General features: G+C 44.4%; 1 protein-coding gene across 2 annotated transcripts in view; it reads right to left on the bottom strand.

Moving 5' to 3' along the window:
* Nucleotides 1-22,665, bottom strand: part of TMCC1 (transmembrane and coiled-coil domain family 1) — a 511,044-nt gene that overhangs the window by 277,209 nt on the left and 211,170 nt on the right. For both annotated transcript variants that reach the window (XM_085624460.1, XM_085624459.1), the window contains one exon: nucleotides 10,670-11,373. In XM_085624460.1, the coding sequence (XP_085480586.1) occupies nucleotides 10,670-11,233 (564 nt within the window). In that variant the 5' untranslated portion in view covers nucleotides 11,234-11,373. The remainder of the gene's footprint in view (nucleotides 1-10,669; nucleotides 11,374-22,665) is intronic.

Raw genomic sequence — 22,665 nt, 5'->3', positions numbered from 1 at the left:
AACACGTAGGAGAAGAAGCAACTCTAATTAGAGTAGGACAATGATGATCACAAATGGGAGGTAGAAAGGATAATGTAGAGGATAGGAATAATAGACTGGAGATGTAGAAAGAAGGTGAGGAACAGAGGGGAGAGATAAGGGCAAGAAAAAGTGAGGGGAAGGTGTGAGAAGAGGTAGATTATGGGAAAGGAGAACCAAAATGATTAGTGGGAGGAGGCAGTGTGGTATAAACACATAAAAACGTCAAAGACACTGCAGTGGGTACCATGAGGAAGTGGAACTAAACATACACCTTCAGACATAGGATCAGATATGGACCTTAACATAACTCACATAAGGTCAACAGCAGCTGGACAGCAACATCCTTCCTGGATACAACACATATCAGGAGTACAGCTCATGAAAACTCCAAGTACCGCGACTTTCTCATTATCTACATGAAGAGATGGTGAAATAAAATATGCACCACACGAATCATGGGCTTAAGCTAAAAACATCTCCTTTGTCCCCCTTGTGCTTAACCATATCAATTCCATATTTCTCCCCTGGACTTTTCCCCTTGTTCCCTTTTTTCTTTCCCTCAAGCTGGGGCTGGGCATTGCCACAAACGTCGTTCCTGTTCACTATATGGTTTTCCGCTCCTGATCCTGTATTGCGGAGGGCATTTTTTCTTCTTCTCGAACAGTGAAAACCTGAGAAAAACGACCCATGACCATTTTCCTCTGCAGTAGCCTGAACTGTACACAAAATGGGGCAAATTAGTCGATTACTAAACTACATCAAACGTGTACAATGATCTCAAGAATAATAAAGGGGGTGAGGGTTTTGAGTACTACCACCATTACCAACTATGCATTGATCTGTAGCCCCCAGGACACTTCTCGGGATTGTGTTCCGCAAAGGACAGTGCAATCATCAGAGCTGGCATTGATGAGATTGAAACTGAATGAACCTTTAGGCATGCACTCACCAGTCCCAGGTTGTGTGAATGCGCATCCTTTCTCAAGATGTGTGGCCTCATAGATCCTCGTGAAGGCTCACAAACCAATCTACCAGGGCTCTTTCCTTTTCCGTCTGCTTACTCACAAAAACTATTAGTTTACTGTTTATTTATAGTTCAACAAACCTATGAAGTAATCCATATTAACAACAAATACTGCACCTTCTTCCTTCAAACAAGAGCATGCCCTCGAATAGGCTTAGGAATACTCCATTACAGAAAAAAACATAAAAGCAAAAAAGGCTGCCGTAACAGACCCCTGTATCGCATCTACACTTCCTGGACACATTGTCCATTGCCTGGTAAATAAGGCAAGCTCTCAGACTACCTCAGGATTGCACACTTGAGAAATTTCACCTAAGTAAACCGGCCTTTCCATTTTCCCTACATTTCCTAACAATCTCCACAAATGTGTAGCTGTCCTCTTAGATACAGCTATATCATGCTACATTAATACCCTTTCTTTTTGTTTCCAAGAATACTAGTTTTATTATCTGCTAGAGGTTAAAAATGCAGAACCACCACTGATTGTTGGATTGAAACAAATCTTTGCTTTCTCTGGAAGAGGTTGCTCGTTAAATTTTTAAGAAAAATTCAAGTTCCAAATGCAGTGCCTCACCTAATCGTATCTGGCTGGTAACAGCGCCAGGTATTTTCAGGGCAAAACTACCTCAGGCTTCACGCAGAAACTTGTGATCTGATAATCCTCGTCTCTCTCCAGGCTCTTCAAGATTTAAAGGGTGAGAGGCAACTAATGAATGCGATGTCACATCTGCTCTGTATCTAAACCCTCGCCTTCACTAGAAGCACACAGATAAGCCTTGGAGAATTGCCTTTCACCCAATAATGCTGATTTATAGGCTTCCTTGGCCAATAGCCAAACTCCTTACATTCTATTCTTTCCACCCTAGTGGAATGCACCAAGGGACAATCCGGTCCGTGGAGTGCAGAGACTCAAAGAAAGAACAAAAACTTGTACATAGATTTTAATGGCTTTAATTGGCCATTATCTGCCCAACCATCTGTCACCATATGTCAACAGGACTTCCACCCTTCTCTGATAGAAGCTCAACTCTGATTTAGGTACCCGTGTATAAAGAACCCGATCGTAGCGTTCTTTCAAGTACAAACAAACCGCAATTGTCTCTCAACCTCTTGTAATCTAGCCTATATCACAGGAAATATGGCAGCTGGTGCTTCCATGCAATCAGCCAACCGCCGAAAACCTAAATCACCATCCATTCTGGGTACAACTTTGTCCCGTCGGTCAAGGCCTTATCCTTCCCGATGGCAGCACGAATTTTCTATAACTGCTCAAACAAATTTGTTCATCTTAGGCCAGAAATGTTTTTTGCTGAACTATAAGCGGTCATACTCGCTTTGTATCCAGCCCCTGGGATACAACCCACTCTGCCAGCCCGCCCTACCAAAGCCTCATTTGTCCTTGTTCCCAGCACAAGCCTTGAAGAGGAACCATTAAAGACCGGCTGTTGCTAAATCAATGTGCTGGACCGTTCCCAGATGTCCTATTAGTGGCCGAAGAAGCGAAAGGCAGCAGGAGCCATAGGTTCACCTTGGAAATTAGCTGACTCTGCAGGGTCCTACTCTTAACAGCGGAGCAGAGTACCCAAGCAAACTGCCCGACTCCACCTGGCCGCTCTCAAGGGTCGCGGTTTACTGTACGAGGCACATTCGTATATGGACATAAAAATGCTTCCGACCTGAACAACTGAGCTGCGAGTCTTAAAGATCAACACTGCACACACAGCAGTTTCTGACTGGAGTTCAAGCACCCCCTTGTGGCAGCAGGTTCAGGCGGTCCATTGTGCCCCTTTTCAGTGCTTTCAATGGAGATATAGAAGTGCTGGTACTCACTATTTAGAGTTCCTGTTTGCGCCTGAGAAGTGCAGGTACTCTCCCATTAGATCAATTACAGCAGTGCTGGGAAGTGCAGGCACTCTACCATTCAAGTTGAAGTGCAGGTACTTAAGGGCTCATTATGATGGCGGAAGGACCGCCGCCACCGTTCTGGCAGTGGCGGTCCTTCAGCCATCATACCGAAAATTCCCAAGGATGGCGGTGGGAATCACAATGGTTCCGCGGCGGACGGAAAGTCCGTCCACCATGGTTCCGCAAGGCGGTCCATTTCCGGCCGTCTTGCGGAACCCGGAACCAGGGCAACATTGCAGCGGTGCTGTGCAGGTACTGCCGTAGGGATTACGGTATCCCTTTCAACCTGTCTTTTTGCGGCAGATGTTCCACCGCAAAAAGACAGGCGGAGACTGGCTTTGGGGGGCCGTTGCGGGCTCCCTCTGTGTGTGTGTGGGGGGAGGGTGGGTGCACTGGGCAGTTCCATGCACCAAGTGGCAGGCACCACCTGGTGCCTGCCACGTGGTGCAGGGAAATGCGGTGCATGCACCTTTATCATTGCGGACGGTGCTGCAGACAGCAGCACCGCCCGCAATGATAAAAGCACAGGGTGCGCCCGCCAGTATGGCGGGCGCATCCTAATAGCAGTGGTGGGACCGCCGCATGTCTGACGGGCAGTCCCAAACACCGCTTTGGTGGTGGGCGGACCAAGTCCGCCCGCCATCATAATGAGCCCCTAAGTACAGGACAATACCCGCCCATTTAAAGCACTACCACTTTCTCATTATGATCTCCAGTTCTACACGTGTGGCCCCGTGTATTCTCCCCTGCTGGAGCAGGCTGTGTTGAGATGGCACTGCTGATGCTAAAATTGGACGGTCCGTCATCGCCTCGCTTCTCCTTTGAATTAGATGTTCTTGCACAGATCTGGTTTCGTCCTGCCCTGGTGGGATTGCAGTCTCTGACCTAGAGTAACCCCGAGGGCAGAAACCTGGCTCACGGCCATCATTGGCCCTAGAATCGGTTTGAACATGTCTGTTGAAGAGTGTGTGCGAAATACAAGCACGTGCTGCTGCATGCGCCAGGCATGTTCCAGGCCTCAGAGGGATGACTGCAATGCTGATGCAGGACTCACTCTGTGGTCCACGGAGGCCTGCGGGGCTGGGCTTCAATCGGAGGGACAGGTGGATTGTTGCTGCACCTAGTTTATATATGCACCTTCATTACCTTAAATCCGTACCCAATTTGAGTTAGCCAAACTTTCTTTTACCGACGTAGTATTTCTGTGCACTAGACTAGAGGTATATTTCCGACGCCATTACACGTGCTGTATGTTATGCAGCTGAAAACAATGCCCTCAGTTTCCAGAAATGACAATTTAGTGACTTCGGCCAACAAGAGTCCCATATGTAAAAAGGGAAAAAGCATAAAACTGGGGTGGTCAGACATTTTAAAGGGTTTACGTTCCTAAGCATGGAGGTTTCCATGGTTAATGATTTCAAAAACACGCCCAGTCCCAAAAGCACAAAATGTAGAGTGCGTTGGGCGTCAATCAGGTGCATCACGGCTAAGACAACAGAGAGAGCTCTTTCTTATAGAACCAGAGGCTCCAAGACCCCCGAAGAGGACACTCAACACTGGTGTAGAAGAGAAGACTTATTAAAGTACTCCCTCTAGCTGTAAGGTGAGATTCTTGAGCACTCTGTGGTGCGATGCCTTAAGAATTAGTGTCTCCAGGAATTATTTTATTTGTCTTGTTAACTCATTGTCCCTCCGGGTCTCTGGAAGGTCCTACCAGACTAGACATTTCAAAGCATCCACTCGTTGAACATCTGATGCACTATTGTGATTACCTACAGACAACGCCCCGAGTCACAGCTGCTCAATTTAAACACAAAAGAAAAAAAAACAAGAAAAGAAAACTCCGAGGCTCAAGGTCAATACACAGCTGCAAAAGGTGAGTCTGCAGTGAAGCGATGATGCAAAGACTCGCTATCACTGGCTATCATTGGGAAGGAAAGAGAAAAGGCAGAAAAGCTTTGCATTGTTTACATGAATGGTGGCGCATGGGCGGAGGCAAAAGGAGAATGGCATCGGCAGACATGATGAAGGGGCACTAGGATAAAGAAAACAAGCATTTGCTCCGCAAATATGTCTTGCATTGCCGAAAGTTTGAGCTATTGGTGTTGCTAATAATAATTCAACGCCAATAGCTCAAACTTTCAGTAATCTGAGAGCTACTGCATTGCATATCAATCGCTCCACCCGCGCTTTAGCTTTAAACATCTTAAGCTAAAGCGCGGGTGCCGCAATTGCTTCAAAAGTAAAGAAATAGAAAAAAAGGGTTGGGACACATTTTATTTCTATTTCTTTACTTTTGAACCAATCGCTACACTTGTGGTTTAGCTTAAGATGTTTAAAGCTAAAGGAGGGCATGCCGCCATTGTAAGAAAAGTAAATAAACGAAAAAAAACAACATGCAGCCGCGTGGTGAGCCTCAAATAACAAAAGAAAAGCGCTGCCGCTGTTATTGGAGCTGAAGCGTGCCACGCTGGTTAAATTAATACATTATGAAAAAAGCATTGGGGAGAGCATGTGGAGAAAGGGATTTAACAATATAGTGTACGAGGCTGTAATTAAAACATCCTGAGCAACAACATCTGTAACAGGGGCAGTCCTCATGGGAGGTTACAAGAGAAAAGGCGGTACTAAGGAGGGTCTACTAAGCCTATTGACCAATATAAAGCCACCATTTACAAAGGACAGTAACAGAAGCCAATTAAGATGGATGGAAAATGGGCGGAGGTTCATGCCGATATTCTGAATACAAAAAAGGTGTGTAGATTGAATTTACATGGTATAAATAATTGGAGTGCACAATCAAGAACAAAAAAACTATCAGTGGGCTACGCCTTCCGGCTGGTCCCTAGTGCGAACTATATGCAAGAGAAGGGCCAAGTCCCTTCAGGCAACTTGGACAAGAGCAAGGTAGACCCGCCATTTCGACCAATAGTTTCTAGGTGCGGTTCTCTGTTTGAACCTCTAGGGAAATACCTTGATGCATTTTTGCAACCTTTTGTGCAATCTTAGTGTACATGCAATCAAGACACACCAGATTTCTTACGACAGCTGGAAGCACTCCCACAAAAGAAAGATAAGAGTGGTACCTCTGTACCATTGACGTAGTTTCTTTATAAACCTCCATTCCACACTCGGAGGGTCTAGAAGCAATAGAATGGGCACTACACACCAACCAACGATGAGAGCAAATAACGTTTTTCTCCTCAAACGTCTCCATTTTTGTTTGTATCATAGTTATTTTGAATGGGACAAGAAATATGTCCTTCAATTGAGCAGGACCTCGATGGGTTTTGCAGGGGCACCGGTATATGCAAATACCTACCTGGCAAAATTTAAACAAGCGCAATGTATTGTCGAACCCAAAGTGGTAAGACAATTTGCTATTGTTCTGTCGATACGCAGATGACATCTTCATGGTATGGAAGAACACAGAGGCCAACTTGCTGGAAAACATCAAGATATTGAACTCAAAGAACCCCAGGATCCAATTTACTCGCACTATCAGTAAGACCGGTTTGGCATTTCTTGATGTGTGGATTGAAATGACCGAGGATAGCATTAAAACAAATGTCTACAAAATGCCTTCAGACAGGAACAACTCTGTTATTCCAAAGTTTCCATCCACCAATTCTAATTCACAATTTTCCTTACTCACAATTTAGAGTAGAATATCCTCTGACATGACAATATGCAAAACAACGTTGGAAGAACAAAAAGAGATTTAAGAACGAGGGTACCCAGTGCAACTGTTGGAGGTACATGAACGCCGAGCACTATCCATTGAACGTGAGAAATTCTTGCAAAGAAAATCTAAAGAACTTTCGAATAGGATAGTTTTTGTGTCAAAGCTCTCTCTCTCTTTGTCTCTCGTGCCTTTTCTTTCTCTGTTGTCGATTGGTGTTTTCCGAGTTTGGTTAGAAGTGGGCGGGATACACATTCACAACGAGGCTTACATGTGTGAGGTGTTGATGACCAGTTCATTAATCAAGAAGGATAGCCATGTGCCGTGTATCATGGTGAACTTGTTTTAAACATCAGATCTTAAAGATGACGCAAGTATGTTATAAAAAAAAAAAAAATGACGCTCATCATTATACATGATGTGACCAGAAATGTGGTAAGGCGCACTTCCGTTGATGTGGACATTTTAAAGAAACTTACCATTGCACTTCGCACTGACCATCATAACGAGTCTAAATACCCATGTGTGGTTCAGATGCCACTTAAGGGTCTTATTGTCTTGTAGGAAAGCCATTTTTCGCTACTCTGGGCCAATCCGGTTTTATGAACAGGTTCAAAGATGGCGCTCACATTCACATGTGACGTGACCAGACCTGCGGAGAGGTGTGCCGAAACAATTGCACTTCCGTCTTCGTTAACATTTGGACGAGACCAACTACTGCACCTAGCACTTATCGTTTGATCCAGTCCGAACGCCACGGTGCGATCCGGACGCCGCTGTAGAGTTCAAATTTGTCAAGACTGGTAATAACCTATTACTATGAGGTCTCCTCGCTTCGACACTCGGAGCAGCGGGACCATAACACACTCTGCTTCCTTTTTCATCAAAGTTCGCGGTCAAACAATGCAGCCTCGTGGCACTTGAACTCACAGGTCTCTCCGTAAGAACGGGTTGCTCGAAACACTGGATGTTAGTACCAGGTATGGACATTTTCGTATTCTTTTTTAATACCGCAGACTGCTTTCTTGAGAATGTTGTCCAACTTGGGGTTTTTCCCCTCCATTTTTATCAGCCAGACTCGCCAGGCAGACAATTACCTTGCACGTCTGTAGTAAGTAATGTTGGTCACTTATACGATCTCGTTACCACCAGTTTATTATACTACACTTCCAGTGTGTTTAATCTTTCACGGGGGTTCAGTAAACTCAATCAGCCCTTGTGTTGGAAGTGGTATGGAACTTCGAGAACGCTTTGGCTTGAGAGCTACGTAGACGCTAGGGTATCAGTGTGTTGATGGTCTTACGATATTGAACTTGCACAAAACACTAGATCACCATGACCTGGTATGTTCACACCCCCATATGGATTCACACAGTCAGACCCAAGAATCATTAAGGAGTGTACCAATTAATATATTGTACAAAAATGTACAAGCTGGCATGCGTTTTTGTTCACTGCAAGTCGACGAAAAATGCACATTAGCATGTTTTATTCTTTTTTCTCCACAGATCTTCCCCAGATGAAGGGACCTGGCGTCCCGAAATGCATTGGGCACACACCTTTGAATGTGGTTTTATAGTTTATGGATTGTATTGTTTTGGATTTTTGTATATATATGTTGTTTGTATAATTGAATTTGAACACTGGCCATTAAAAAACACATTGCATACAAAAAATATGTTAATCAAAGGATTAAATAAATGTGATTAATCATTCAATAATTGCTAAGCGAAATATTGTTAAGTTGCCAATATATTTCTTTATAGTCGTGCACGCCTTGTCCAAGTTGCCTGATGGGACTTAGCCCTTCTCTTGCATATTCTGAAGAGAGCATGTTTCGAAGAGGCAGCGCAAGCGCTGCCTAGGCGAGACTTAAAAAGGGGAAGCACGGGAAGCAGTAGAAAGGAGGAGCAAGAGGAAATGCGTTACTCACAGTAACGATAGTTTTGAGGCCTGAAGCTTTTATCGATTCACATACTATGCTATCCACCAGGTGGCTGAGCTTGGAACTTCGCATAAATACTATCATTGTGAGTGTCGACAATAAGCATACGTGAAACGGACTCTTTATGTCGTCTCCCATTGCAGAAAAGCATCTTCACAGAATATTTGATGACATCTTACAAAGTGTAAGGCAGCGTTGCGCCATATTCAAATTTGTAATAACACATTTGTTTGCTGTGTCTTCTCTTCACAGAAGAAGCAGGCAGGTTGTATGTAAAACTACAAAGTCCCAAGGCACAAAACCTTTGCTACAGCAAATCAGTGGTTGCTTTCAAAGCATGAAAATACTATAGATCCATAAGCATTACGTCACTTGTATAATGTTTCCCCCATCAGGAGTTGGGCATGTGATAGCAATTATATTTCTTAGTCTTACCTGTCCTACTGCTGCTTTTTGTCTCCCATGAACGCCCCATAGTAATTTCTGGCAAATGTGTGTATGGATGACCATGTCACAGTCTTGCTTATGTAGGGCAGTGACCTTTTACAATGAAATGGCTTCCCGGTATGTTGGGAACTTGTTGATTTATCACAGTTTGTTGAGAATTGACTAATGTAAATAAATACAATTCAAAATCACAATTGTGTTACCAGTAGCACAATTTTAGCAGCCTCTGACATGACTGATCAAGATTCCCTTTGGTCATCACTGTCAGGCATGATGGGTGGCAAAAGGACAGTTCTGGGGGTGCTTAATTTTTACTTTGTAAAAACAAATATCTAAATTTGTGATGATTCAAACATCTACATCAACTAACCCTTCTACTCTCCCAGCTGGGGGGAATCTCTGAAGCTATAGATGTGGTGATCTGGTGACAATACTTGGACAATTATTTTGGACTGTTGTGCAAGTTGCCACTGTGACTTTTGGCTAGTACTCACTGGGTTGTCCATCTACCTAGGGCAACCTCTATATGAATGGCAACTAACATATCATTGAGGTTTATGTGAAAGCGAGCATTTTTGTCCTGAGGGGAACCACTTAACGCACTGTTTGGGTCGAGGTATTGACACTCCATCTCAGAGGCATCCTTTACAAAAATCATTATAATTCAGGAACAATATTCAGATTGGACTTATAATCATGTCTGAAGAGAGCGAGCGCGAAAAAGAGCGAGCGAGAGTGAGCGCGAGCACGAGAGCGAGCGCGAGAGAGAGAGCGCGAGAGAGAGAGAGAGCGCGAGAGAGAGAGAGCGAGTGTGTGTGTGTGTGTGTGTGTGTGTGTGTGTGTGTGTGTGTGTGTGTGTATCTCTATGGTTCACTACACTTTCAGTCTTGATCACTGGGCCATTTTAACTACTGTTGACTGTTACACTAAACTAATGATTAACAAAAATATAATTGATTTGCAATTAGAAAAGTTTCTGTTTTTGAATTCATAATGGCAAGTGTGTCATATACAGATTCTCACAGATGGAATATACCCGTTAAATAAATGGGTCCCATAGAACATTTGTTCGAATTCTTATGTTGTACCCGTTTCCATTTCTGGGCATAAAGGCTCCGGTCCAGTACTATATACAGCAACTACTACTACTAGAGCCATAAATCATAGGGAACACCACACCTACAGGAGGAAGGGAAAAAACTACTGGCACCACAATCGAGCACATACCAAAGATGAGCAGCAGCTATAATAATGCAAACACCAGAACCACAGTTTGCAATGCATGGAAATGGCACAAATGCATCGGTCCGAAGGACATCTGTGGCAGCTCTTTATGCTCTAATTTCCACAATGTCATAAACGTGTAATATGTGTGATGTATTTGATTATCATGAAGTAATGTTATCTCCATAGACACATATTGAATGATGCTTAATTTTGTTTCAATGGAAGTAAACGAAAAATTAATGGTGATATTGTCGCGGGATCATTGTTTTTCGTTGTATATATTACAAGATACAACAAACACTTGTGAAAACTTGTATAGTAAGAATATTTTTCTCCCAGCTGTGCACACGCTTACATTCCCGACACAGTCTTGAATCACACACAATAGATAGGCTGCCAAGGATAGTACATTTCTTACCCGATCGGTTGACTCCTCGCCTGATATGTAGGGGGTGTTCGCAATTTCCACACAAGACACGTTACTGGGAGCATCTGTGGTGGAAGACGACCTGGGCCGTCCCGAAACCTGCAATAAGCTCACCACATCCTGCGAATACTTCCTGTTGATCTGGGGGCTCCCTTTCTGGCTGTCAGTCTTACTCCGCCGGTTGTGCAGGCTTGTGCTTGCTCTCTTCACCTTCGGTGGTGCTCGGATCTGTAGCAGCACACGGTTCAGCGCTGTGGGTTGAGTACAATTTTGCGACACACAATCTGCATCAGCGGCCGCTGCGGGGTTTTGGTCTTCTGGCTCTTGTTCGGGTTCAGCCTGCATTTGTTGGACATCGTGGGGAGACACAGATGACCTCCGGCGTTGGTGGTGGAAGAGCTGCTTGATGCCTTGGCCAATCACGTTAATGTTTTCCATAGCATTGTATGTGATCTTGGACAGTTTCTGGTCGGCCTCAGGTGGCCTCCTGGCCTCTGGATCGGTGGCTCGGCTGTCTGGATCATCGTAGGTTTGGTCATTGCCAGACGGCTCCATCAGCGGACACCCAACACAGCATGGGAAAGAGGCATAAATACTGATGGCGAGATCCTTTCCAAAGGCACGCGGGAAGTATCAGCCGACTACCCATGCAAGGACGTGGCATCCAAGTGCTCCGTAAGAATCCACATCTTTATCTAAAGTTTACAAGAGAAGAAAGGCAACATTAAAATACCAGGCAGGTTATACAGGTAGCAACGAGCAAGATACTCACTTGTATTATGCATGCTGCACTGACGTAAAAACAGGATTACAAAACGACAGCAATGCAGCTTGGGTGTACACACCCACACCCTGATAGTGAGTCAATATAATGACACACAGGGAAAAGCCAAGAGCTCAGTCTTCTCTTAAAAACCATTTTAATCCAATTGTTCACTGAAAAATTCTTCCAGGTTGAACACACAAGCTAAAGCCCGTCCGTCCCCTGATCATGCCCCTACACTCGCTTTTTATGGAGTCAGTAAGAGAAGGAGCCTTTCTACCACACTTCTTTACTTCCTAAAGTAACAAACTTGGGTCATGGGTGAGAATACCCGATCACTTTACAAAGCCTATCTTTGGATACCATTTATCTGTGGTTTCGAACATGTTATTCAATCAGTACAGAAAGTATTGCCGTTTGTTCAAGTGTGAGCATTGTAAAGCCTGGCTAACACTTTTTATTTTTTTTTATTCGGTAATAAGGTTTTTTTAAGTTTAAAACAAAAGCATTTCATAAAACAAAAAACATTTAAAAACATTTTTTAAATCATTAACAAACACAAGAACTGATTTACATCTACCTTACTTTTTTGGAATTCATAAACTTTTTGAACTCTCATCACAGTTCCCCGAGGTTGGAAGGCGCGATCCCACTGTATTTCACACACAAACCTCTGCAGGAACACATCCTGTATGCATGTGTTTCTATACTTACCTAACAGAAATGATACAGCTTACTAAGAAGCAGTATCTGTTGCCATCTTCCCTTTAATTCTTCTGTTGGAAAGAAATTTAAATTATATCGGTCCCAGCATCTTACTCTTTATTGGGTACTGACGATGATCATATGTTGCAAGCGAGTGTACCTTATTCAGTAGGGAACAATGGCTCTTACATGATGACCTATTGGTTATGTATTCCAGATCTGCTTGGCACAACCAGGTTTAGATTTAATTCTTGATACTCTATTTCAGTAGTGAACTTGTCAATTCTTTATCAAAAGCTGATGTCAGGCCTGGAATACCCAGCTAATGTTCCCATGTGGGTATATTCTGGCCACATACAGATGAGCTACTACAAATTTATTTTTAAAAAATCCTGCATTGCCAGAGTACTTGCTGGGAAATAGATCGGCTTAGCATATTAGAACACAGGAACATTGGAGGCTCCAATGAAGACCATGAAGTGGCTCGGGGCTTCTAATGGCTGCTATAAGCCTTCTGCTCCAACATTCCAATGTTTGTCTTTCCGTTTCCCACTTCTTAATGTAGAACATTCTACCCTCAGTGGGTGTAATGTTAATAGCCTTATAGCCCTTCGGCCTCAGCTTACTCCACTTCTTAAAAGCTCTCTGCTCGATTAGGGCCCTTGCTTGCCACTCTATAACTCTGGTCTAGGGCCCTTACCTTGAATAGCCCTCTGCAGCAGGCTATAAGGCTATTGTGAAGTTCTAATTTTCTTACTGGCAAGAAAGGGGATTGGTGCTGGCCATGATCAGTGGGGTAGGGTTGGCTGTGACCACATGGAGTACACTTCATATTGTGTTTTCAACATGAACGTGTTTAAGCATGAAGAAAAAATATTGCTGAAGTAGTTAAAAAATTAAGGTAAAGTAGTGGTTCTTTGCATCACTTCCCATACATGAGACACAATGGCCGCAAAAGGCGGAGTGCATCTGAAATGTGCTAAGTTTAACATTTCATAAAACTGTGGGGTACAGTGCCCAGACCAGACTAATCATAGGCAAAATGAGGCATTGTTGCAAGCTTCTGCTATCCAACCCGCCATGCATGACTCAACCGAGCTCCAGATGGCGAACTGTTAGTTTTGAGTCAATATAATTATGCTCTAGCCACTGTAAACTGCAATCAACAATCGAGTGATTGGTCCCATTTTTTTTCTTTAAGCAACCAGGGTGTCGAGCGGCAACTCATTCTGCACTGAAACATACCTACTTTCCTCTTCTTTAGGAGCTACACAACTAATTAATTTTGCTTAGACCGTGACATGTCACTTCTGCTGAACATGGATACATTTGAATACAAGCAAAGAAGCTCCCTTGAACTCGGAGGCATTACCAAGGTGGGGCCAACTAGGGCCCGAGCTCTAGCTGCACTCCTCCTGGCTCACTGTGATCTATCACCACATCCATTAGGCGAAGAACACTTTAAAAGACAAAAGAACTTAAGAAGGACTTGAGCTGTTTAGCTCAGACTGCAGGAGAACTGGCTGTAGGGGTTCCTTTCAATTCTCCATATGGTAGTTCAGGAGACGGTATGGGTGCTCAAAAAGGAGAGAGTGGAGTCCACTAGTAGCCCACCTGCAAGGAGTGTGAATTTCGGGGCTCTGTGCCAGCTGCAGTTTGCTTCACTTTCAGTGCTGCTATCATTCGCTTGAGGCTCTGCAGTGCCTTTGGCCTAAAGGCTGGACAGAATAGAACTCTAGCGGGTGCATGAGGTTTCTGTGCGAGTTGTTTGCCTCGGAACATGGGAGTAAGGACCCCATGTCCTATAAGAAAAATTCACCAGAAGGAGAGAGACCCCAGGCTGACCTTTATCCCCAGACTATTTTGTTCCACAGAAACTTAAGAATAAGTTCCTTAGGTAACTCTCTGGTGGATACTCTATGCAACCGCAGGCTCCGTACAAACTGGATCTGGAATATTATTCAGCATAGCCCATGTGTGCCATTTGACACAGTTGTGTGGTTCCGCTCTGGATAGGATGGCTGGAGCCACATACAGGTGCCACCCAAGCATGCAGACGTCCGTTTCTTTTGGGATACTCTCCGCGCCCTCAGACGCCTTGCCCAAAAGTCAATTGTTCGGGTCAGTGTGTTGACCTCTAATTTGGGACCTTTTTAAATACCAAAAAAGGGCCCATTACACAGAACAAAGAGGTAGGAGGGCAGTTAGGAATTTGCAGTGAGTTCCTACCAGACCGAGCGTTACTGAAGGCAAGCAGCTTGTTTTTCTGACGGATACTTCTAACCGCAGATACCTCCCTAACAGAATAGTTACTAAAGCACTACCTCCCACTGTGTTAAGTCTGTGGAGTGACTCAGACCAAAAAGACCTGTATGGCCAAACAGCCAAAATACCTTTCCCGTCAGACCTGGATGCCAAGGCAACAATGCTTTGCAAACGTGTGTATTGATGTCCACGTAGTAGCCTCACAAATATCAAGGACAGGCACTCTTGAGTGCCAAAGAAATGATGGTAGCCTTGGCACTGGTGGTGTTTGTGCCATCCTTCAGGAATCTGCTTCTTGGCCAGAGCGTAGCAGGATATGGTTCTCCTATGCACTTCCTTGACTTTCTTTGCTCCAGAGAACCCCACAAAGAGTGGACTGTCCACCTGAGGGTCTTGGTGTGATAAATGTAAAAGTTGGGAGCTCTTTTGGTGTTGAGGTGTTTCTCCTCCTCTTTCGATGGGTGAGGTGGGGCAAAGTTATGTTGAAAGAGTGATGGACTGTCAGACATGAAACTGAGTGAGGACTTTCGATAGGAAGGTATCTCAAGTCCCCAGCCCCAATTTGTCTAGAAAGGTGGTGATGTGGAGCAGCTGGACTGACAAAGTTTGAAGCTTTTTCAAGCGATGAGCTGAGGCAGTTGTGATAAGACCATCTTCAGGGTTAAGGGATAAAGGAACCAGCTTTGCAATAGCTAATAAGAGATATACACAAGGAAAGTAGGAATCACAAAAGGTTGAGGAGGCAATACGTAGACCAAACTTTTCAGAAAATGTATCACAATTGGTGATTTGAACAAGGAAGGTAGGTAGCAGTAAGCTCAAAAGGGCTGAACGGGCAGAGGGATAATCTATATTAGTGTCCACTGCAAGGTCTTGTAAGAGACCATAGACAAAACAAGCAGTAACCCATCCGATAGTTTAGCCTGCAACAGGTTTGTGTTATTAGTGCCATACCAAGCCACAAACTTGACACAGTGTCCAGCGTAAACAGATTTTGTAGAAGAAGACTAGCCACCAGGATGACATCCAACACTTTGCTAAGTAGGTCAAATGCAATTAACTGCTGTTACTCAGTTTTCACGCATAGTTGTGTAGATTGAGCAGGTGTAGGACCCTACCTTGCTGCAACAGAAGGTCCTCCTGAAGCAGCAGTCTAATCAGAGGACAGAAGTTCCAGGTACCATACTGTACCATAGGTTGCAAAAACACACGGCGATCGTGTTATCCACGAGGATCTAAAGCAGCCTCCTCTTGATGGACTGTAGGAAGGTCTTCAACGTCAAGTAAAAGGCCTAGAACACCAGAAAGTTGATGTGAAAGTGAGTCTCAGTCACAGACCAGAGTTCTCTGATGTATCTCTCCCAGATGACCTCCCAAAAACAGCACTGATGTGTCTGTCACCACCACCATCTCTGGGTGGGTGAGGGGAAAGGGGCTTGCTGCTGGTCCCATTGTGGTTGAAGAGCTAACGCTGCAGATCTTTTGCGGTCTCCTCCAAAACCTAGATGGAATCCGACAGATTCCCTTGGTGCTGGGTCCACGAAGACTTAAGATCTCACTGCAGAGCCCACGTGCCATCTGGCATGGTCAACAAGCAAGATGCGGGCAGCCAGTAGGCCAAGAAGCCTCAGAGTCATCCTCACTGAGACCCAGGTTTAAGGTAGAAACATTAGGATCATAGCCCAAATGGCCTGACTCGTTGATTCAGAGGGAAGGCCCAAAAGGCCACCATATCCAGGATGGTTCCAATGAAATGGAGCCAGATTGTGACTGGCACGCGAAACGTGAATCCCAGTGATGTAAGGAGGTTCGCCATCATCTGGAGATGGTCCACGATTGACTGGTGAACCCACCTTTAATAGCCAATCGTTGAGCTAGGGAAGATTGGTACCCCAATCTCTGAAGGTACCAGACAATTACTGGTATCACCTTTATAAACACCGGAGGGGAACTGGTGAGGCTGAAAGGGAGCACTGCAAACTGAAAATGTTTGTGGTCTAATTTGAACCACAGGTAATATCTGTGGGCCTGTAAGACGGGGATATGGAAATAGGTGCCCAACAGGTGCAGCAGCACGATCCAGTCTCCGGGATCCATTCAGATAGAATGTGGGCCAGCAAGAGAAGCCTAAAACGGCCCTTACGCACAAAGAAATTGTGAAGTTGAGGATTTAAAACAAGACAGTCTCCAACTTTTTCTCTGTACTAGGAAATAACGGGAGTAATGCCCAGTTTGAATTTCTGATGCCACAACACGCTGTATGGCTCCTTTCTCCAAAAGAGCCTGAACGCTGTGCAGCAAAATGGACAAATGGTTCCCCAAAAGCTGCTCTGAGGCGAGTGGAATATGCAGACAGAAAGGAATGGCAGTGCATAGCTCCATTAGACTACCTGCAGTACCAATATTTAGGATAGTACAGCTTGCCATTCAATGGCGAAAATGACTCATCCTGCCTCCAGTGTGACTACAGGCCAATTAAAGCGGCTAGTAGGCTGCTGCTGGAGGGGCTTGGGACTGAGAGGTTCGCTGTCCTTGCGAGCCTGGATGTTGCCTGCAGGATACCCTACCATGACCAGAAAGGGCTTGGAAGCTTTTTGTTGGAATGGTGGGCCTGGACGATGCCTGTTGGTGAACCCACTAGCAATGCCTCGAAAGGAGGTAAATTGTTGAGAATACTGCCTTGTAGGTGTTAAGAGACCGAGAAACCACACAGTGGCTCTACTCTCTTTGAAGCGATTGAGGATGGAGTTGGCATTCTCGACAATAAAGTGATACCAGTCAAAAAGCATATCCATTAGCAATGCTTGAACGGGACCCAAAAAGCCTGTGGATCTTATTCATATGTGGTGCCTGAGAACCAAGCTCGTACCGACCGCTACGTTTAAACAATTGACCATATGTTTTACTTGGCTGCACCCTGGTAATCCTGAATGGTCCATTCCAAGTTAGCTTGAAATTCTTCAGGGACTGCTGGGAAGAGATCAGTGGGCATGTCCCATAACACACGAGTACCTTTTCAGCAAGCAGCTGGCATTGACTGACTTGAAGGTAAAGCGCGCTGAAGAAAACATCCTCTTCCCAAATCTTTCAATTCTTATTGTTTCCATCTTGGGGGAGGGTGGCAGCAGGAAAAGAACTTGGGAATGAACCTTCTAGTGGAGTCCTGTACTAGCAGGCTCTCTCAGCAGAAGGGTTTTGCATCAGGAAGGGAGGATCACCAGGAGCGAGTATTTGACGACGTACCACCAGTCTATTCACAGGTGTTCAGGAGCAGGGTTTAGCCCAAGCACCCAGGAGGATATCAGTCAGGACTTCAATGAATGGCATGAGACCGGGATGCAACACCTCCATGAGGAGACTGTTTTTACCTCAACGTAAAGCAACTGCAAATCCAAGGCTTCAGTTGCTCGTGTAATGAACACGGTGAATAAAGGGGACTCTTCCATGGAAGGGACAGAGCTAGAGCCCAGCCCTGTATCAGGGGAAGTGGCCAGCCCACTGGCTGCTTGTAGACCCGGATAAAAATGATCATCATATCATTGGGAGGATTCATCATACCATCATCAGCGTCATCACCGAAAGCTGCATGGCACTGGTCCGAGTACGGTCGGAACAGTTACTGGAGCAGTAGAAGGCAGCTCCTAGGAAGAGACATGTTTTTGTCAGAGAGTTATGGTGCAGTGTACATCGGAACGTGGCTTCAGCTGAGGTCATGGCATTTGGTTTAGTCATCCTCCTCTGGCATGTTGACTTACCTGAAAACTTGGACCGTGAAGATGAACAGTAGCGGTTATAGAGCCAAGAATGGTAACAGGTCAAATTTGTGCTGGGAGCTGGCCTTATGCAATGTACAGCTTGGCTTTGTGTTCACGGATCACCTTTAGGTGCCTCAGGGCACACTCATCACACAAATTTGAGTTGTGCGCCAAATCCAAACAACAGACACACCCCGTCGGGATCCATCACAAACATCTGTTTGCAACGAACCCTACATGGCATAAACCCTGTAGTTGTAGCAGAGGAAATGATCCACTGCAAAATAGAAAGAAATTTTGTAGAGAAAAAGTTCATCAGCTGGAATAAAAAGTTAGGAGCTAGTTCTGTATACATGTACAAACGTATGGAAAGAAAGAAACTGACGTCAGCATGCTTGGGCTGCACCTATATGTAGCTCCAGCCATCACTGGCCGAGCGGAGTCAACACATCGCTGCATGATGCCACCTACTGGAACATCGGGGATATGCAAATAAATCTTCCAGATCAAGTCTGGCACCTGGCGATATTTTACAGGTGACGGATCCGCCGTTTGAACTATCCATTAGACATTTTGCTTTCATTCAATACACATATTTCCACCTTGAAGATTACTGGAGGTGGCCATTGTAAATATCAGAGCTCTCCAGTTGAGCTCATATCATCCATTTTAAAATTAACAACTGAACTGAACCATTTATGAGACACCTTCATTCGGTCACAGCTCTTCAACTAACCTAATGCTGCATTCTTGTTTTTTTGTTTTCACTATGATTAATGACTGCTTAAAAGCCAACACAGTGGAGATGACTATAGAATCACAAATGGCTAAGGGTGTCACATATGACATTATGCACCTGCACACCCCGAAACGTTCACTGATGCTTGTGTTGTACCTTACGCCAGAGTGAGCGAATATGGCCCTCATTGCTGCACTTGTATTGTGTGACTGAAGCTTGCTCTGCTCCTGCATGTGCTCCGCGTGTTCCCTTAAAGACAAACCGGCATTATTTTTCAAGTGGTGAAATGATTTGAATAATCCCCTCATCTTCAAAAACTGAGGAGAAGAAACTGGCTGTTCTCCACTGAACATGGCCATAGGCCCTCCTCAAGGCAGAACAGGACCCTGTGGTCAACCCCTACAGCGCCTGGCTGAAGCCCATAACTGTGTGAGTGAATCATCTGCAGTAGGTTGGCAGGTCCTACACCTGCCCATGCAATGCCGACGGCCATCTCCTCAAAAGGCCAGGAGTTGGGCGCATAGGTTCAAAGAAGTTAAATGAAGTACATGATAAAAAAACAGAGAAATTCCCTGTAAAAACAAGGTTACAATTTGTATTACCTTAGGGTACAGCACTCAAATATATGTTTAAAAAACCTCAGAAATTCACTTAAAAAACAACGTTAATGTACAATTATGGCTATGAATTAAAATTGAAGACCACTGAAATTCACAAATAATGATTCGTTCAACAATCCATATCTCGCACACCAAATGCAATGCTTAGGACCTCACTATATTTATACCACTAAGTAACACAAAGGCACAATGCAATGAAAGAACACATATTTAAAGCATTAAATAGTACTACACTCACATTCGTCTCTTTCATAGTGCTAGAGGTAAAGTGGTATGTAATTTCATCTGTAAGATATGTGGTCAAACTAAAACCAAATGATCGAATAAGGGGCGCCAGAGCAGATACAAATATATTAAATAATGTCGGGCTTAGAGAGGACCCCTGTGGGACCCCGCATGGCAATGCAAACGGGTCGGATACAAACTCTCCCAATGCTACCTGCTGACTAGTGTTCAACAGGAATGATTCCCAAGAGACTTCTAGCTGCCCCCCGTATACCAATCTCCCGCAGCCGGTCCATTAACAAAGCGTGATGAACCGTGTCGAATGCTGCAGAGATCATATTCATATTGCCCAAGTCAATGCCATCTGCTCGGTTTTGTGTGCAAGCTTGCCTCTCCATCCTCTAGCCCACACCTATCAACCCCCAGACACACACTCACGCCCCATTTCAGCTCAACTAAGTTGGGGGATTAAATTTTGCTTGGTTACAGGCTGCACCACCTTCTCCATAGACATGCACACCGACGAACAATATGGAAAACACTGCCTGGTGAGATCATGAACAGCAAGGACACAGGCTGAATTATTTCACAATGTACAGCACCAACAGTTCTGAACGAAAAGAAGAGTTCTCTACTCATCTGCTAATCATGCAATGGTGGTTAGCTATAAGCAGGATCAATGTTTATTATCAATAAAGTATCCACGGCTCTTGCTCCGGATGGACCGGTGTCCTACAGAGGAGGGAGTAGCCACAGAGACACTAATCAAAATGAAAGAAATCGCTAACTTTACAACTGCACCCTTAAGCACACCTTTTCAAAATAATCAAGCTATGTAGCTTCCAGTCTATTCAGGTTTTTGAAGTCTTCTTTAATTCAATTTATAACATAGCACTCGGTTCTAGCCAACACGTTTCGACATTCACTGACCTCATCAGGACAAATTCATAATATTGTTGTAGACTTTAACATCAGCGGCAAGTTGCAGTCTGCGATATCTACACCGGTATCCTAGCCGGCTGCATGTCATCAGTCATCAATCATTAGATAATTGTGAAGAAAAGCTGAATACAGCTTTGATGTGTAATACACCACTAATAGAATAGTCGGTTGTGTATCCCTATTCCATAGTGCTGTGTGTTCTTGGCGTTCTAATACGTGAATAGCCTGGAAACTAGATTGCTTGATTATTTTGTTAAGGAGTATTCAAGGGGGCAATTGTGAAGTTTGGGAAATTTTTTTCTTTTCATTATTCATTTGTTGATATAATTCTTCATCATGGTAGCAAATTACCCAACTCTTTGCCAGAAACTACGTTTTGCTTCTCTTATCGGTTTATTGTAGCTACAGTTAACGACAACAAAAATAATCCGATAGCAACAGAGAAACAAGCACTTAAAAAAACCAGTACATGCACAAATAATACGACGACCGCCGGTGTGCATCAGAGAACAAGTTCTCTCCGGTAGGTTTTTGGATCAAGTAGAAAAGGTAGCAAAAGGAAGCCAGAGAAGAAGTGTGCTACAGTGGCACACAGCAGAAGGAATGGAAGCGTGAGATGAGTGGATGCAGGGGTGAAGAGAGAAGGAGTGTTGAAGAAAAGATACAAAAGTAGGGGAGTTAGGATAATGGAAGGGGGTACTGGATGTTAGCAAGCCGAAAAGGTTGGAAGAGGACAAAGCACTGCACAGATATGGGGTTGTTGTGGCGTCGGGCTCCCGGCAACCTCTGGTATAAGCACTTAATTTAATAACTATCTCATTGGGTCCGGAGAAAACTGCAGAGGAGCAGTGGTCATAATGACTGTTCTAAGCCAGAGTGCCAGCAATGGACAGATGTACAGCGAACTGGGGCAGGTCAGAAGCAGCTGATGCAAAAACCATTGCCAATAGGGAGGATTAGGAATCCAAGGGGCACGGTTGGGTTTGCAGGGTAGATACTCTCTATATGAGGTCTGGGGTGGACTGATGAAAGCCAAGAGGGGTGGCCTATCGGGAAACAACAGTAGGCAAGGACACATCCATCAAGAAGAGAATGATCGTTGAAAAGGATGCATTGGTTACATCTAATGAAGGCCACGTTGCCTCTGCGGTGTTAATTACAGAAAATTACTCTCAACTCTTTCTACAGATTTATTCGCTCATACATATATGGCCAGGCTTTTGCAGAAGACCGACGGAGTGCCGCACAACTGCAAAATAACATTATTTTTACTTTAGTTAAGAACAAGATAAGAAAGACTGAAAACTCCCAACCTAAAAACGGAGGGCAAAAATGTTTAAACAAAAGGTTTCCCGTTCTTTTTGAAACGTTTTAAGCGTTGTAATAAATCCGAGGGAAGACTAGAAGGAGTTCCAAAGCTTGGGGGCAGAAACTGACAAAGCCTAATTGGATGTTTTTTTTTACAAGAGGGATGCTGAGTCCGGTTATGAGTTTGCTGGGAGCAGTACACAGCCCTACAGAGACAAGAAGCTTCGCAGCTGGGCCTGTATTAAAGTATCCATCGATTCAGGAGCAGGTTAGAAAGGTTTAAGTGGGCATTCAGAGTTTTTGTAGCGTTATGAACTCGCATGGCCAGATTAGAATCTTGGAGAAACCTCAGTGGCTAGCAGAGTCCAGGGTAGAGGGCTAGGGGCCATTTTGACGAAAGGGAAAGCCATGGCTGAATTGGAAGTTAGTTGTTACTGAAAGGAAAAAAAAGTAACACGGTCTCACTTGAATGAATTATGGACTTGCTTTCGACATCCAGGTTTCAATCACCAACATACAGCTCCGCAAGAGAAAGAGGTCGGCCTTTGATGACAACAATAAAGAAAGTTGAGTGGCCTCAGTACACCAACAGATAAACACAACACACTATGCTATCAGATGGTTCATTTATAGATTAAACAAGTTCCTTGAAAGACCGAAGCTCT

Source organism: Triturus cristatus, chromosome 9 (assembly GCF_964204655.1).
Source record: "Triturus cristatus chromosome 9, aTriCri1.1, whole genome shotgun sequence".
NCBI classification, from domain to species: domain Eukaryota; kingdom Metazoa; phylum Chordata; class Amphibia; order Caudata; family Salamandridae; genus Triturus; species Triturus cristatus.
This window is presented reverse-complemented; position numbering and strand designations above follow the sequence as displayed.